General features: G+C 45.6%; 1 protein-coding gene across 1 annotated transcript; it reads left to right on the forward strand.

Moving 5' to 3' along the window:
• Positions 1-755: 755 nt before the first annotated feature.
• LOC126534823 (putative phospholipase B-like 2) lies at positions 756-17,314 on the forward strand. Its single transcript, XM_055073016.2, has 8 exons — positions 756-1,009; positions 5,715-5,806; positions 6,745-6,905; positions 9,989-10,081; positions 12,047-12,118; positions 13,448-13,600; positions 13,808-13,967; positions 17,033-17,314. The coding sequence occupies exons 1-8, from the start codon at positions 946-948 to the stop codon at positions 17,198-17,200; spliced, it is 963 nt and encodes a 320-aa protein (XP_054928991.2). The 5' UTR covers positions 756-945; the 3' UTR covers positions 17,201-17,314.
• The last annotated feature ends 483 nt before the right edge of the window (positions 17,315-17,797 follow it).

Genomic DNA, 17,797 nt, shown 5'->3' on the forward strand with positions numbered 1-17,797 from the left:
CAGGGCACTATCAGCAGATATTTATATGATGCGTAGCCAAAAACAATGAATTGTCCGGTAAATCCATTTAGTCGTATTTATACGTGGAGGCTAGAAAAGGGAGAGGACATCATATGTCAGGTATGTCTTAGGATGAAGACAAGAGAGAGAGAGAGAGAGCAAGCAAGGAGAAGTAGGCAGGGAAGTCAACCAGACGAGCGAGTTTTGCAAGGTACATCTTGGCAAAACAGACAGCAGATGACCGAATAAAAGCTTATGGATAACAGTTACGAAGCTTGCCATCTTGTAAATGCAATGCAGATGATTTACGATAAATTTTGGAGGAAGGTGGAAAAATGCCAATAGAAAGAACGTAGCTTTTATGAAACGGAACAATTAAAGACACACTAGCTTGCTGACTATACTATAGCATCTTCACCGTAGTAATTTCTGAGGTACATTGAAGTACCTTATTTGCCATCATTTATTCAAGTCCTATAGGTATGAACATCGGTGCTATCAGGCATGGAGCAGAAAAATGGGTACGCGTTGGCAGAAATTTGTCCCACACTCCGCACTTGTGAATGGCAACTTGTATGTATCTTAAAAGGAAAGTATGTAATTGTTATACATTCCCTATGGCGTTTGCCTCTGGGCTGATATTCTCGATGAGGTTTGTAATCAAACCCTAATTAGCATGAAACAAATAAAAACCAACGAAAGGGTGTGTTGCCTACTGTGTTTCTTGTGCTATATTCACGTGTGCGTAACTTTATTACTGTTGTTTACCAACGCTACAGATACCTCAACGCCATCGCAGACATTCAAGACTTGGAAAATATTTTGGGACGAAAGCCAAACTTATACTCTATCGACAAGATACTAGCCTGCTCAGCACTTGTGAAGATCATCGGCGACTTCGAGGACCTCTACTTCGCCCACAGCACCTGGTTCCTCTATAGGGCGATGCTACGCGTACAGAAGAAGTACATCTTGCCATGGCACCAAACAGCTTCAAGCACTACACCGGGTGAGCAAAAGCACGCTTGCTCGATTTGCCTTCATCAATAATATTGTTGGCGGCTAGCACATTCGCGCGGCCACGTTGCCAATTTTCGTCGCGAATGAAGTGTACCCGAAGCGTGAAGATCTCCCCGCAAAGCAGACTTCATGGGGCTGCCCAGTGAGGTCGTTCTCAGGAGGGATTTAGAATCCGCTCTTGTTCGTTATGGTCGGGGCGCAAGTTCATTTGCTCATGGGATGATGGCTTTTAGTAATACTAATTGGCTACAGCTACCCGTACACATGTTCCCCTGTATTCTGACACCTATGAGTAAGAATACGCTTGCAGTTAGGAAAAGAAAGCAATCTTAGAACTCTAGGTGGGCTTAGCACGATGAAGCTGTTTCTACGGCAGTGACTACGAAATAACGAAACGTAAAAAAAAAATCGGCAGAACCCATCTCAAGATGGCTGTCGACGCTAAAGTGTTTAGGATGGAATCAATATAGCGACACAACGTATTCCCATCTTCAAAACCAGTTATGTATGAAGCGTGAACTGCAGCGGCACTCCTCTTTCGCGATTTCGAAGGAACACTGTGCCTATGCATGTCCTCCGAAATGTATGGCGCGCCGATGCGTGCGAACGCTGAGAAACGCTTCAAACGGCAACCGGACTCCTCCCTCGTTCTTCTTTCTGGAGACGCTGCGCCATCTAGACGCACTGCCGAAAAGCGTGCCCGCGGCCTCGATGCGTGGCGCGGCTGTGCGTGCGTGCGAAAGCTGAGAATTGTTCCATCGCTTTCTGCGCATTCCGTGGCTCGTACACAGTGACCCATGGTGGCGAGAGGTTCATTGAAAAGCGGCACGTAACCACTGCATTTATGGCACGGCTCGATAAGGCGTTGTTGTGAAAGACGTTCATTGAAAAGCTGCCTGCACTGAGTGTATTTGTGGTGCAGCCTCCTGAATCGTCGGACTGTGGTCCTTGTGACGTAAGTTGGATCCGGCGCAGCATCGGAGAAATTAAATAGACCTCTTTTGTCATTGCAGATTGGCACACACCCACTGGAACATATTCAGTGACGCAGGCTGGAACCTAAGAGGTTCATTGATGACCAGCGTAGAGCTCTTCGCGCATACCCAGTGCTCCAAGTTGGCCTTTCACTTCAGAGTGTTAATCAAGAGCGGTACACTCCCAGTCCCGCGTATACGTTCACCCATGTCGGCGGAAAAGAGGCTCGTTGAAGAGCGGCACATATGTACGCATTTTACAGCGAAAGCTGTATATAGCTCGCCGATTCATCCGTCCCTCCGTATGTCGTCTGCACGCCGAAAACTCCTCCAGCGCAACAATCTGCATGCGCGAAAAAAAAGAGGAAGAGGCGCTCGATTGGCTGCGACAGTAGTCACGTCGTTGCTCTCCGTCACAGCCGAGCGCGCACGCAGCTGTTTCCCTCTGGCTGCGAAATGTGTAGGCCACGCGTCATAAGTACTCCTGAAGAGCAGGCATCTTTCGATCAGCAACGCCGCGAGCAGAACCGGGAACGAGCTCGCCAACGCCGTACCGATGCTGCTGCCGGGCACAAGAACAGGCTCGTGCAGACGAGCGCAAGCAGCAACTGCGTACCGAGGATCCGGCTGCCCACCAGGCCGTCGTTTAGTGAGCCGTCGGCAATAACCCAGCGATAAACACCGGGGCCGCACATTTCAGCTTCGCTGGCTGACCATCTGTACACGGAACGCTTTGGCGGTGATTTTTACAGCGTAAGCCGTTATGGATCATTCCAATAGCCGTTTGGGTTTCCATAGTGTCCGCCGCCGCCACCGCCGGTGTCCAGCGTTCGCAGCAGCTATCGCAGGGAATGAGAAAAAAAAAAAACGATTCCCGCCGAGATCGAACCTGGACCCACTGCGTGGGAGTCAGCTGCTCTACCACTGAGCCACCACTCTACCACTCTACTAATACTCAGTTCCACACCAACGCTTCCTAGCCTTCCGCGGAAAAATGCCATATGAACGCGTCCTAGCGCGCGAGGAGACACGCGATGTTACATGCGCGCCGCGTTGAGTTGAGGCGTGCACGTTTTGCGTTGAATTTGCACAGTATTACACCAGGCAGAATGTCATGTAGGAGATGTACAGGTAGTGGTACAAGGCAATTAAGAAGGTTTAGGGAAGAAAAACAATATTGAGGAGATGTATACAGGTATGCTAGGAAATGTATTATGTACCAGAATAAATCAAGCTGGCTAGGTGACTATGCCACCGTCGCGTTTCAAATGGGATGCCAATAAATCGCCATCATCATTATCATCGTGCCATGCCACTTGCCTTGCGATGCAAGATACGCGCCGCGTAGTAACTATGCGTGTGCCCTTTACATTGCAGTTGCATTTTGTTATACTAGGAGGTACTTCATGCAGCAGCTGCATAGTTAGCGATACAAGGTAGATATGGAAATCTTGAGGAAGAAAAAGAAGGTTATGGAGATATTGATGTAATATTGATGTATATATAGAATATAGAATATTGATGTAATCTAAAATATGTATGACATACCTGATTAATTAAAGCAGACTAGGTGACTGTTTTTCAGCGTTCCAATTCAATGGAAATGCCATTTAATTGTTACCATCATAATTTGCATCGTATCGTGCCATTTCACCAGCGATGTGACATGCGCGCCGCGTAGCGTCTGTACGTACAAACTGTGCATTACAGTTACGTTATATTCTACCAGCGGTCCAGACATGTAGCAGTCGCACATAGCGGTTGCACGTTGCGCGTGTATGGTCCTGGTTAACTCGAGCAGGCTAGATGGCTATTTGTCACCACCCTGCTTCGAAGGAGATGCCAATAAACCACGATTATGGTCGTCATCGACAGCAGCGTACCGTGCCACGCGTGAAGGTATCTGATATCTACGCCACCTAGTCTCGTTACCTGTATTTACTATGCGGTACACGTTATGGTGCCTCCTCGCTAGGTACAAACCACTGCTGAAGAAGTGAAGCAGGCACCTTCGGGCTCAGCATACCGCTGTGCAAAGAGTAGTATAAGCCGCAGCGCAAGACGCAGCTTGCAGCCGATGCCAGGCGGACAGTTGAGATCCTCCTCGTGAAAACGACGTGAAGAGACTTCGCGGCGAAGACCCTGTAGTGCATGATGGCCAAAATGGACCGCCTGTGGATGATGATGATGATGAAAAACGTTTATTTTCTCTATTTTGCAGTGATTTTTGCGGCTTCAGATGGAGTCTTCCATCTTCTCTCCAGGGTCGGTTCCCCTAGTCCAGGGCTCCGCTGAGGGTAGCTGCCCTGCGTGCACGCCTTACTAGTCCTTGTTGGACTTTCAGGATGTCGCTGGATAGCATCCTCTCCCACTGTTCTGCACTCGGGTTTTTTATTATGGCTAGCCCATCTATTTTCTGGCAAGCCCATGTGGTATGGTATAGGGTTGGTTTGTCTCCACACCATGGGCACTTGCTCTCGTACTGCCGCCTGTGGAGCCGTTCGTCCTGCTTATGCTGTGACTGTGCTGTGTGCACCGCGCAGGCTTGTGACTTTATTTTTTAAATACTTGGTTACTGAAGTTGTTCCAACGGTTGTTCTTGAACCCTCTTCCCTCAGCACAGCTGCCCAGGGCTCAAACATTCGACAATGGACTACAGAGTGAGCCAGGTTGACGGAAGGACGGTTACATAGAAACGTAAATAGATATGTATGGATAGTGTTAGCCCCCGGGAAATCCGCGAAGCCTCCTAATAATGCTAGATAACCACTGCAGATTATTTTAATGCGATTAACATTTTGTGCGAACGTCACAAACTTTGGCTATGTTTGTCCGTGTCTAAACTCTTGCACGTCCACCTTATCCATTGGGTATGTGCCAGTGGGTATGTCGCACTGGGTATATTTAAGTGGGCACGGCACTAAAAATGTGAACGTTCTTGGCCGGTGCTCGAGAGGGTGCAAGGGCCACTTGGTAGATGCCTAGTGAAGAAATGAACTTGCCCAGTGTAGAAGGCAAGAGGTGAAGAATCACACTTCTATGTTACAGTTGTATAGTCCTACGCTATACTAGTCAAAGCTAGTTTTGCTTTACTTCTAAGCACACGGAAAACCACCTGCGTCTTGGCCAATCCCCCATGGTGGGTATGCGCCACTGTTTAGGATACAAGACAAGACAAGTCATCTACGGAGAAGCCAAAGAAAGCCGGCATAATGAGCAGCGTATAGTGCGGACGAAGATGTGAAATGAACAGAACGAGATAAGAGCATGATTTGAGCTAGGAGCGTTAGATTAGAGAAAAGTTAACATGTTGGTAACAAAATAAGTGGCGTACACACAAGTGAAGGATATGGCAATTACAGTCTGCTTTGACATTGATTCAATGATAGTGGCATTAAGGGTGGGCACCTGCAAAGACCTGACTTTGCTCTGAATAAAGTTTTTTTTGTTATTTGTCAAGAAGTTCATCGTGAGATGGTTTCTATCGGAATTATTCATCTGCAAAACATGGGCGACCAAACATTTGAGGTAGCACGGACTGCGCACACTGGGCACGCAAATGGTGCTAGTTGCTCTCGCTGTTCGCAAATACGCGCTGAGCGGCTGCTTTTTCGCATTACAGCGGCGAGCATACGCCGACAAGTGCTTACGATCGAGTATAGTGTTATCTACAGCAAATGGTTTTGTAAAGTGCGTTACCTTTCGTGGCTTTCCGTACAGAGGACGTCGTGCCAGGTCATACCATGACGATAACAACGTATCCCGGGATGCTCATTTCGTGGGACAGCTACTACCTGACTTCAGCTGGCCTTGTAAGCTTTCTTTATTGTTTTCAATGTGTCAATTAGGAATGAAACGCGCACCGATAGATAGAAAAAATGCTCTGTTCGCATCTCCATGGGGTCAATTAGGTAGTAGCACGCAGATAGTTTTAGTTCCTATGCGGGACTGAGGGGAGAGAGACACACGGCTGTGGCTGGGAGCAAAGGTTTTGTTTTGGCTAGCATAGCAGCGATACGTAGCGAGATACTTTTGTTACCCCTTTGAAAATATTTGTACAACTAATAAATGCTGCTATACCACGTGCTTACGTTTGCTGGTGAGACGACTGTGTCCAACACTTAATAAGGGACATATGTTCGATGGACTCGTTTATTGCGCCCGCAATACTTGTGCAAGGGCGTTTGGTTTGGCCACCGTGTATACCGCTCTAGCGAGTATGAGTTATACCTTAGTTCGACGTACGATATCGTTGAACAAAAGAAAAAAGTAGCCGACATAATACAAACGCAGGAACCATAACTACAGTGTTACAGTAGTGGTAACGTCAGTTCCCGTAATTTACAACCACCACCACAGCCTTTCAGTTTAATTTGTTGTTCACAGTGGTTTTAGTTTACGCCATTTTTGCTCCTCTTGTTAGCGTTTTCATGAGTTTCTTACTTTAATATTTAAAGGAGCTGTCTCAAAATTATAGCACCATTTTTAAGCAGCACAATGAGATTTTCAGAAATGCCTACTATCGGCAGTAGCTTACGCTGGAAACGATGAGTGAGATTACAGCAGCAATGTGTGAAGGTCGGAAGTATTCTGTCGGCGGAAGCGCTTTGTAAAATAGTGCGTATTTGTCTGCGCGGTACTTGTGGAGGACCGCAATCAGTCCCGCTGCAAGGGAGAAACGAGTGCTGGTCTGAAACCGCAGTTGCAGACGAGTCGTTCTAAGTGAGATATTTAAACGTCTGAATCGCAGGCAATCACGGAGACACAGCTATTAAACGAGAATACGGATCTGAACAGGCTGGTGACTCCCACTGGCGTGATCATGGGCTGGATTCGTGCAGCTGTGGCCTCTCGCCTCTCCACAACCGGTGAAGAGTGGGCGCGCACCATGTCTAAGGAAAACAGTGGGACGTCAGTATACGGCAATTCCTACGGCACGACAGTCTCTGTAGGATACGTATAGATGTGTGTTAGGGTGTTTAACCGTAAATTCATTTTTACTAGCATTATGATATACTGGAATGGTGCAGCGAACAGCCTGCTCCTCCGAGCGTTAGAGGAACGCCGTCGTTTCTGCGATGACGAAACGAGAGTGGCGCTTCGAAGGAAGGAAGGAAAAAGTGGAGAACGAAAGGCAGGGAGGTTAACCAGTTTAGCTTAACCGGTTTGCTACCCTGCACATGGGAGCGGGATGGGGGGGATGAAAGATGGGGAAGGGAGAGAGAGAGTGGCGCTTCGAGCAGCTGACGCGTGCTCGGGACCCAAAACGTGAACTTGAGACGACGCATTGCTTGCCAGTTTCAAAACAAGGCATTCCAATTTTCGAGCTTGCTACTCATTTCTCCGTTGTACATAAATTTACTACTCCACAGTAAAAAAAAATACCAGAAATAAATTAGTTGTAAGTGCCAGCGCACATTGTGTCATTGTGGTCCTAAAGAACGGTTAATCTTACTTGACTCCTTGTAAATGGCACAATTCGCAACCTCATAATGTAAGCAAAAGCTCAATCTATGTCGTACTTTCATGGCAGAAAGATTAGTCACCGATTCACTAGATCCAAAGGGAAACAAACCGACAACGCTCACGCGCATCGCTGAGTGTTATTCCTCTGCGAAGCAGAATAATTAGAAAATCAAAAGTAACATTGGTGATTTGACGTCCGGCAAATGTACGGCGAAATATGACTGCAGCGGCAGCCGAAGGTTCCGGATTGATTTTCACCCCCTGGGGGTTCCTTGAATTTGATCGAAAAACACGGTGCATTGCGCTTGCATAAGGCTGCAGCTGGCTGTAATCAGCAGCACAAACCGAGCTCGACCTGTGCGCAGACCCCGTGCACAGCAAGCGTGGTGACTGTGTTTATAGCTACTAAACGACTGTGCCGACATCGAACCCTACGCTTCGAAAACGTGACTGGAAAAAATAGGAATATTAAAAAACACTAAATAAACGTTCAAGACGACAAAACACTGTAGTAGAATTGAAAAAGAATCAAACTTTTTTTCTACAATCACCTGCCCTCACGCAAGTTCTTTTTTAAAATTTATTTCTACTCGACAATAATGTTGATCCCACGCAGGAATTTTTTAGAGAAGTAGACGAATTCAGGCTGTCCCTACATGCCTCTTATACCCAGGTTCATTAATCAATAAAGCAAAGATAAAAGACGCAGTGTACATATCACTGTTTGGGCTACAGGCACTAACTAAATCTCACAAGCGCTGGACTATTTATCTTGAATATGCAGCAACGTTTCCCACTATACTGGTAGGACTAGTGCATCTTTCTTCGTGTGGAGCTTGGCTGCTTCTTTTCACTTTTATTGAACTATTTATTCAACACGTATGCCATATTACGAAGGAGAGGGGGAACGGGAGAATAGGGACTTTACCTGTTCCTATGCTGCACTGCACATCACCGTCTGTTGCTGGTCTTGAAAGGAAAGTGCCTTCTTTCTTTCGCGAACGTTTTTAAAGAAATCCTCCAGCCATAGGGTTTCATCTTAGCTTCAGTAAGGGAGGTCAGTGAAGCCTTCACTGTAAGTCAGCGTGACTTCGAGCCATACTGTGTTGCGCGGACGTAGAAACAGCAATAAATGGTCAAGCTATTGAATTCGTACCGGTGGGGTCGCGTTTGAGCTACCTGACTGTTTTATCAATCCGCCTTGGCCAGCCAAAGTGCCCCAAGGGGCGACAGCGAGGAAACAGGCAAAACGTAGATGTGGGTGAACAAGCATCAGCAGCGCAAATATGACGTAATGCGGCGGCAGGCTGGGCGGAACAAAATGACAAAGTTATATTGACGCGACTTAACAACGAAGGCAGTAAAATACACAGCCAATGCATGGCATTTGCTGACCTCAAAAACACAGCAAATATGAAGAAAAGCCGAATTATCAACGTGCCCAATATTCATTATATTTCGGGAATCTCAATTCGACGCTCGACAGTAGTCAGCATAACTTTGAAAGCAAAGTTATCAGAGTTGAAGCGCCGGAACGTAAAGCTGGCGAAAGTACTAGTGTAGCTGAGGTGTGCTTGAAAAGATAATTTGCTGCACCTTGGTATTGTTTTCAATGTTTCGCCTTCGAGAGAAAGTGACAAGTTTTTCTGTATGACCAGTAATTTAGAATGAGAAGTACTGCACAGGCCCCTACCCTCTACCACCCACTCTGGTCTGAATTAATTATTGTGTAGGAATTCGCTGCACTTGTCGATCAATCTCCACCGCTTGCCTACTATTAGTTACAACAAATTAAACGCGGAGAGAAAAAGAAAGGCGAATCAACAGTGGTCGATCGCCTGTGCTCAACTTGCTCTAAATGTCCTCAAGTTGCCCTATTTTGACGAAGGTGGTTACAAAGTAGCGGACAAATGCCGAGATACTACGAACTCCAAACACAACTGAAGCAACGAAAGAACACGTTACCCTTAAACAGGAAACTGACGCACGCTCTGGTATTTCTAAATATTTGAACAGTGAGTCTGCACCTACTGTTCTTGGCAAGCATATAAATGAGCAGTCTCTGCAACCGTTAACAAATAACGAATAATGAAAGAATACTGAGAAAGAAGAAACGTATACTTTTGCTTAATGGTGTGGTACACAAGAAGTCAACATGTCTGCGCCATTTTTTCTTTGGTAAGAAAAAACCAAGAAACAACTAAGAATAAACTGTTGGTATAACAACTTCCTTTGTGCGTCCAGAGTTTGACATTATGTGCTTTCACGTTAATGTTTGAAAATAGCGCGAACTGGACGACACCTATGATTTCAGTTTGCTTGAGTAATTTGAATCACTTTTAGCCCCTGAGCGATTTGTCCTACTTTGCGGGCCAAACACTTTCGATGCCTTGTGTTACCTTTTTCGTTGGGCTAGTTTCCTTATTGCGCTAGGCTACACATAGCATCAACCTGATCCATATTTGAGAATCAGTATATAAACTATGGTTACCCGCAGAGTGTTTCACGTGGTGCCTCATGTCATGCAGGGCGAACAGCCAAAAGCTGGTTTTAGACTATAAGCTTTTCCGTCCAGGAGCGCCTATTGTCGACGGGACATTCTGGATGCATGAACAAATGCCGTGCGTATTACTGTTTCTTATTGTTGCTTATTTGTGTGCTTGTTTGCGAAATACTTTGCCGGACGACCTGAGGCCAGGGACAAGTTCAATGTTATGATGATGTTTCGTGCGATGTTAACTAGTTGCTTCAATCGTTTGAAAGCGCTGTCACCTTAGTAAAATAGAAATCCGAGCTTCAGGGTAGCTGCGAAGCTGCAGATATTGTACGGTTCGTTGAAATGCATGCTGACATGAACTGTCATTGAAATGTAGTCTCAGCGTCGCCTCGTGATTTCTCTCTTTGCGCCTGTCCTAACATGCAGCTAAGGCGTTAAATGTAGTCTCAGCGTCGCGTCGTGATTTCTCTCTTTGCGCCTGTCCTAACATGCAGCTAAGGCGTTTTGCATTTATGATGAACAAGTCGCTTACGCTATAGGCAGGTTGCGGAATTGGGTGCCCTTTAGGTTATAACAAGCCAAAGTGCTATGCTGATTACCTTTTTCAGTTAGTACCGCCTGTTGGAGATGTTTAGGTGTGTTTGTCTGATTGTATGCGGAGCGGGTGAAGAGAAGGCGGAGTATCTCGCGCATCTAATAATTGAAAGTGAGGCAACGAGTTATAGAACTACTTAACTCGTAAGAGTGGCAGCACTCCCTCAGCAGTCATGGAGGCATTACGGAATCTGGCTGTAGGCGAGCCGTATGTAAAAATATTGAAATATATATATAGTGGCTCTACAGCCACCGTAGTCCTCGATAAATAAAGCAACAAAATCCCAATAAAGAAAGGCGTCAGGCAGGGAGATACGGTCTCTCCAATGCCATTAACAGCGTGTTTGCAGGAGGTATTCAAAGACCAAGATTGGGCATAAGAGTTAATGGAGAATACCTTAGTAACTTGCGATTCGCTGATGATATTGCCTTGCTTAGTAACTCAGGGGACCAATTGCAATGCATGCTCACTGACCTGGAGAGGCAAAGCAGAAGGGTGGGTCTAAAAATTTATCGGCAGAAAACTAAAGTTATGTTTAACAGTCTCGGAAGAGAACAACAGTTTACGATAGGTAGCGAGGCACTGGAAGTGGTAAGGGAATACATCTACTTAGAACAAGTAGTGACCGCGGATCCGGCTCATTAGACTGAAATAATCAGAAGAATAAGCTTAAATGGGCTGGTGTGCGTTTTGCAGGCATTCTCAGATCATGAAAAGCAGGTTGCCATTATCCCTCAAGAGAAAAGTGTATAACAGCTGTGTCTTACCAGTACTCACGTACGGGGCAGAAACCTGGAGGCTTACAAAAAGGTTGTACTTAAATTGAGGATGACGCAACGAGCTATGGAAAGAAGAATGATGGGTGTAACGTTAAGGGAAAAGAAAAGAGCAAATTGGGTGAGGGAACAAACGCGAGTCGATGACATCTTAGTTGAAATCAAGAAAAGGAAATGGGCATGGGCAGGACATGTAATGAGGAGGGAATATAACCGATGGACATTAAGAGTTACGGACTGGATTCCAAGGGAAGGGAAGCGTAGCAGGGGGCAGCAGAAAGCTAGGTGAGCGGATGAGATTAAGTTTGCAGGGACAACATGGCCACAATTAGTACATGACCGGGGCAGTTGGAGAACCATGGCAGAGACCTTTGCCATGCAGTGGGCGTAATCAGGATGATGATGATGATGATAATCTTGATGATGATTAGTCGCAGCACTCAAAGTTGGGGGTTGGGATAAACACGCCTGTTCCCTGTCGTCGATGCTCTCCATTGCGCCATCGGTGTTCGAACGAGCGTTCAGGCTCATCGAGTGAACTATGTTCAGGTGTGTCTTTGTGCTCGTTACATCATGCGTATTTGTTATGCAGCAGATCTTTACTGAAATATTTACGGCCTACAACACTACTGGCCACAAATCGTCTTGTACTCTAATAATTTCCTGCTGCTATTAATGCTCCGAACATTTTTTTACGTATTTCTTCAATTATTTACAGAGGAATTGTGCATTACGAAGACCTCAGTGCACGATTACGTGAGCAAAAATACTGGGCCGGCTACAACGTGCCGTAAGTGGGTTTAGTTTATCTCACAACAACGTTCGAAACGGCTACAATAAAACATCTGTGTTCCACGGTGGCAGGTGAACGGTGGCGGGTGTTGGAACGCAGCAAACTTCATGTAGTAACCTCAAAATGTCTGTGCTAGTATTCGGCCTGACTAGCCGTCTCCTCCCTTCCTGAACCTTCCCGCCCCATGAAAAGTGCGTGCTCCGCCCCCCTCTCTACAAAACAATTTCTGGCGACGCCAACATGCCCCGTTCAAGTTGTACTTTTTGCTTTTCGCTAATTCCAGAGATTGCGTTATGTGGTTTGAAATAAGATGCTCCGGTGTGCATTAGGAGATACGATAGTTTCTAAAGGTAGGTTTTCTCGACTAGTAGTTGAGCGCATGCCCCCTCTCATATAGCAAGACAGTACGGTCTACAGGAAAACACCTAAAGACGTTGGTTATAATTGATCGATTTTGTGCTGCCTGGCACACCATCATTTCGAGCGCAGCTCTTAGGAGCTGTTCTTGCGGCGTGCGTAGGCGTCGGCATAACCGAGCGAACGAGCACAGCGAAAGATGAAAGCGGACGCGGAGCGCAGCGGCGGATGAAATACGCGAGGAGGAAAGCAGAGGAGGGTATGGCGAAATCGTGAGAAGAAAAGCCTCGTGCGGCCAAGGTGGCTACGAGATGAAGCCAGATTAGCGCGCATCGTCTGGGAGGTCTGTCGGCGGCGGCTGCTGTGTATCGTGCGCATGCGTCACCCACGCGTAGACTCTCACGTTCTCTAGAATAATGACCCAGTCACACCGCCCTTCACTCCGTCTGAAACGTGCCCCACGAGAAAGGTTTTATATATATATGGCGAAATGAAAACACGTATAGAGCTGCGCTCAAATTTCGCATTAGGGAGTATTGTAATCATCGGTGAATTTTTTAGCGACACAATCTGCGGAAATTTGAGAGTCGCAACACCACAAGGTTTCCTATAACTACACGAATGCAGTGCAGTGAACTCGACATTGCTAAAAGCTGATTCATGGCGAAGCTGGCGAGTTATTATTTTAAATAGAAAGTGCCGGAGAGTAAGCCCGCGTGGCATTCCGAAATTGTGACATGCTGCGACGCGTACTTTCACAGACAGTAAATTAAAACAACAACAAACTTGCATACATACATTCAGTGTCAAACTAACTAAGCTTTTGATTCCATGCAATTGAGTATCTAGTCGGGAAACGCCAAGATTATTGTGTGAATCTCGCATACGTATCCAAAGTATTTTTGTGCCGCTTATATGTTGTTGTTTCGGAGATATCATTTATACCCACATGTTTTTTTCCCTTTTCAGCTATTTCGATGACATATTTAAGATCTCCGGTCAACCGGCCAATGTGGAAGAGTATGGTGACTACTACACATACGAGAACTGCCCTCGCGCAAAGTTGTTCAGAAGAGACCACACCAAACTAAAGGACTTGGATTCTGTTACCGCTTACATGAGGTATGGAAGAGCAAGCATACATTTATGTCGCCGTGAACCTGTGACAAATTTTTCTGATTTAATCATCTGCTTACTACTCATGAAGCTGAGTAAGTCTCTTTTCATTGTTTTAGTGATGACGATCTGCCATGTGGAGTCGCGTGAATAAGTTGGCATAGGTTCGCCTACGTGTAAACGGGATGTGATTGAATCGTCCAATTTATGCAGGTACAACGATTACAAGAACGACCCTTTGTCACGCTGCAACTGCACACCGCCATACAATCCCGTGTTCGCCATCGCAGCGCGCCATGACCTACTTTGCCCGTGGGGGAAGTATGACGCGCCAGGAATGAATCGACGGGCTGTTGGCGGTATCGATACCAAGGTAAGATAGGCGTTTACGGAAAATTGTTTCCCTAAACACAGCCATTGAAGGCAGGGTTCTCTAGTTTCCAGCCAACATGTCTTGTTTGCAGGATTGTGTGTCAGTCCACCACATCGAATAAACATGGCGAACCAAGCCACCGCCTCGTTTGTTGTGTAGCTTGGGACGGTACAAGAGCTTACCTTTCTTTCCACAGGATAGCTTGCTGATAACAATACTCACGAAAACATGGCACAATAAGTCATGAAGGACAACAATACTAATGAAATAAAAGACCCACATCCTTGTCGATGCAGTACGAAGCTGCAAGGGCAGTCCATCAGTGTTGCTTGGATCCAATCATACGTAAAATGGAAGTAACCCGTTAACAAGAGGAATTCAGTGAACACAAATGAACTCCTGCGCTTTGCCTTACAGCTTCACGTGGATTAACTCGCAATCCAATGTTTCCTTTCACAAGTTTTTATACTCGGAAACCTCTGCACAAAGCAGAGCGGAAATAAAGAAAGAATGCGACAGAAGCCATTTCACGAGGACTGTCGACAGTTATACGATGAGCATTCAAGCAATGTAGCAACGCACTGTGTTCAGAATCTGTAGTGGTCACTTTGAGTCTTCGCTTTCTTCGGCTATGCGCGACATACACTGTCTCTGATAAAAGCATACTTTTATATGACACTCGCTTGCCAAAATATCCGTGAGCGCGACGGCATGACCACGACCAAGTAACAACGATGTAATGACAAAGAAGGAATTACATCAATGGTCAGGGGATGGTGGTAGGACAAAGACGCTATGATGACAATGAGGTGAAGGTTAGGAAACAATGACGATGGTTAGGAAACAATGACGGCTGCGTCAGGACAACGGGATGACAACGAGTGTGTAATGACGATGGCGTGACGATGACTGCATCAACATGGCGGTATGATGAGAATCTGATCACGAAACTGGAATGACGATAATGAATCGACCAGGAGGGTATCATGACGACGATGGTAATACAACGGCGGCATAATCACGTTTGATTGACGACAGCATGATTGCAATAGCGTGAAGAAAAAATGACGCCGATGGAACGAATAAGGCAATAAGACAACGCGATGATGTTTCTTAAGTGATGACGACGGTAAGATGGCGGTTTGAGGGAGGCAACATGACAACCATGACATTACGACGACGGCATGAACAGGATGCCGTGATGACGGTGCCATGGCAAGACTCAGATAACAAAGTTAGACTGACAAGGATGGAATGACCACGATGACATCACGGCAACGGTATAACAGCGAATGCATGACGACGAATCTAAGAGGATGGCGGCATCACTGGCATGACGACAACTGTATGGTGAAGAGGATGTGACAACGGCGGCATCATGAGATCCGACAACGCTGAAGTGACTATGATGGAACGACAACAACAGTATAACGACGACAGCATCACAATGAATGTAAGAGTGCTATAGAACGACGATGGCGTGACGATGACAGCATGACTAGAAACCAATCACGAATCTAGAAGAACGATGATGCAACGAACGCAATGACATCATGACCACGAGCACATACTTAGTGGCCTAAGCTGTTAGACAACGTTGGCCACTCGGTCGCCGTAAAAGGCCTGGCGACGACGGCATGACTACGGATGTGGAATGTCGTTGTCGTTCCACATCGGCCGCCAAGCCGTGCGTGCTGGCGCTGGCTAACACTCGCAGGGTTAATTTTAGTAGAGAAACATAACTACCGCAGAAATTGGATGGGGAAACGGTGCCGTGGTGGCTCACTTGTTAAGAGCATTGGACGCGAAATCCGAAAACGTGGGTTCGTTTTCCGCCTTCGGCCTGTAATTTTCTGATCATATTCATTTCCGTTCATTTATCACTTCTTACGTTCAATCAAGAACAAGTAATTTCCGTTGTTATGTTCTTGGTGTCATTGCTTGTTGGATAATTATAACATGACTAATAAAAGCCAGGTACCGCGGTTTCCTTTTTTCTCATATTACACACACACACACACACATATATATATATATATATATATATATATATATATATATATATATATATATATATATATATATATATATATATATATATATATGCTCATCGCAATAAAACTTGGAGAGGCCTTGACCCGTTATGACCACCAACCACCAAGTTGAGCCTAGCTTCTCCTCAGCTGCAGACACGCTGCTGTTTGTTGGAAACAGCTTTCAAAACTCCTGTTTGAAGCGACAGCACCCGGCGCGCTTCGATAACAAAAACTTCGTGAAAGATGATGCGACCCCGCCGGATTTTTGCCCATCCGAGACATCGATGGCGCAAGTTATTTCAATTATCTTGCTCGCGCTTAGCAAAATAAAGGCAACTAATTGTCACGGATGCAATCATTATATGCTTTTCTGGTTTGTAAAATATGCTAGCATTTTAACCATACTACAGACATCTCATATTTTGTGCAAATGACAGCGCAAAAGTCGCAAAGAAAGGAGCGGAGAATATAAACAGCAAAGATGAAAGATTTAAATTGTCGCACCGACTACGCGCACCACTTTACTATCCTAAACTCACCGCGCCGCGCGTCTTTCTGCCTAAATGTTTGTAAGCAATAAAGCCGTAAATTGTAGCGGAATTTTACATATGTTCTTAATGGAAATTGCTGTTTATATAGCAGTTCGTCCGTTTTACCTATGCCCGTCGATGGGCTTTACTTCTGCTGTACTTGTTCTGCACAATATGTTTACTGAACTTAGACTACAAACCAAGCTGTGCGCGATGGCTTTTAGTTTCTTCTGTGTACTGCAAAGTTTCTCCAAGACATGCGTTACAAACCTAAATTTTTATTTAAATATCCCACTTTAAAGCTGCATTTTCTTCAACATGCACTATAGTTCTAGCACATTTTGGCCGAAGGTATGATTGCGCCACAACAACCATCAGTGCTATCATAATAATCATGATTTCTACATAAAATAGTTGCTTCCATATAAGGAATTATTTCGTTCACAAGTCTTTTCGTACCTGCATTTCAAATTGTAAAACGTGTTGCGTTTCCGCGCAGGTGACAAACCAGGATCTTTTCGCGTCATCAGAGTTTGTTGCTATCAGTGGACCAACATGGGAAATGCTGCCTCCTTTTCAATGGAGCACCAGCGGGCTGCCAGATATCCACGTCGGCCATCCTGACAAGTGGCAGTTCGGATCCGTTCATCATAAGTGGAACGAGTGACGAGCGGCCACACCAGCACATCACAGAATCTGAGGATAGGTGGAATTCTTCGTGTTTTGTCGTCTCTTCAAACCCAGTAACTGGAACAGTGTATTCCTCCAATAAACGCCCATGTTTCGTGGATAGCACAGGAATGCAAACAGTTTCTATTCTATTTGCAGAATCTGCGTGTACAACAAGGCTGCCAAATTACCTTGATTTTTGCGAAACAACCTCTGCTCTAATTAAAGGATATGCAGGGTCGTATTGAGCTATTTCCAGCAAATATTTCCTCCTGATTGAGTTCGGAGTCGACTCATATTTGCCACGGGACTGTGACCTTACCTGGATGGCTGAAGACGATAATATGTGACTGCATGTAAAACAAGGGCCCAGATAACAATGAAGAATATGTTTCATCTGTAGTTGACACGTACGTTCGCTAAAATGCCCCATACAGTACGAGCAAACTGACAGTACTCGCACCGACGCCGTGGTCACAGAAAGTTGATGATAATGCTTCGCTATGTTTCTATTGTCCATTCAGAAACAGCCATTAAATAATTACCAATCTCTTGTTGAAATTCTGTAGACTGATGCAAGCGCAATCTTTGGTTA

The sequence above is a fragment of the Dermacentor andersoni genome, chromosome 7, assembly GCF_023375885.2.
Source record: "Dermacentor andersoni chromosome 7, qqDerAnde1_hic_scaffold, whole genome shotgun sequence".
Classification (NCBI taxonomy): Eukaryota; Metazoa; Arthropoda; class Arachnida; order Ixodida; family Ixodidae; genus Dermacentor; species Dermacentor andersoni.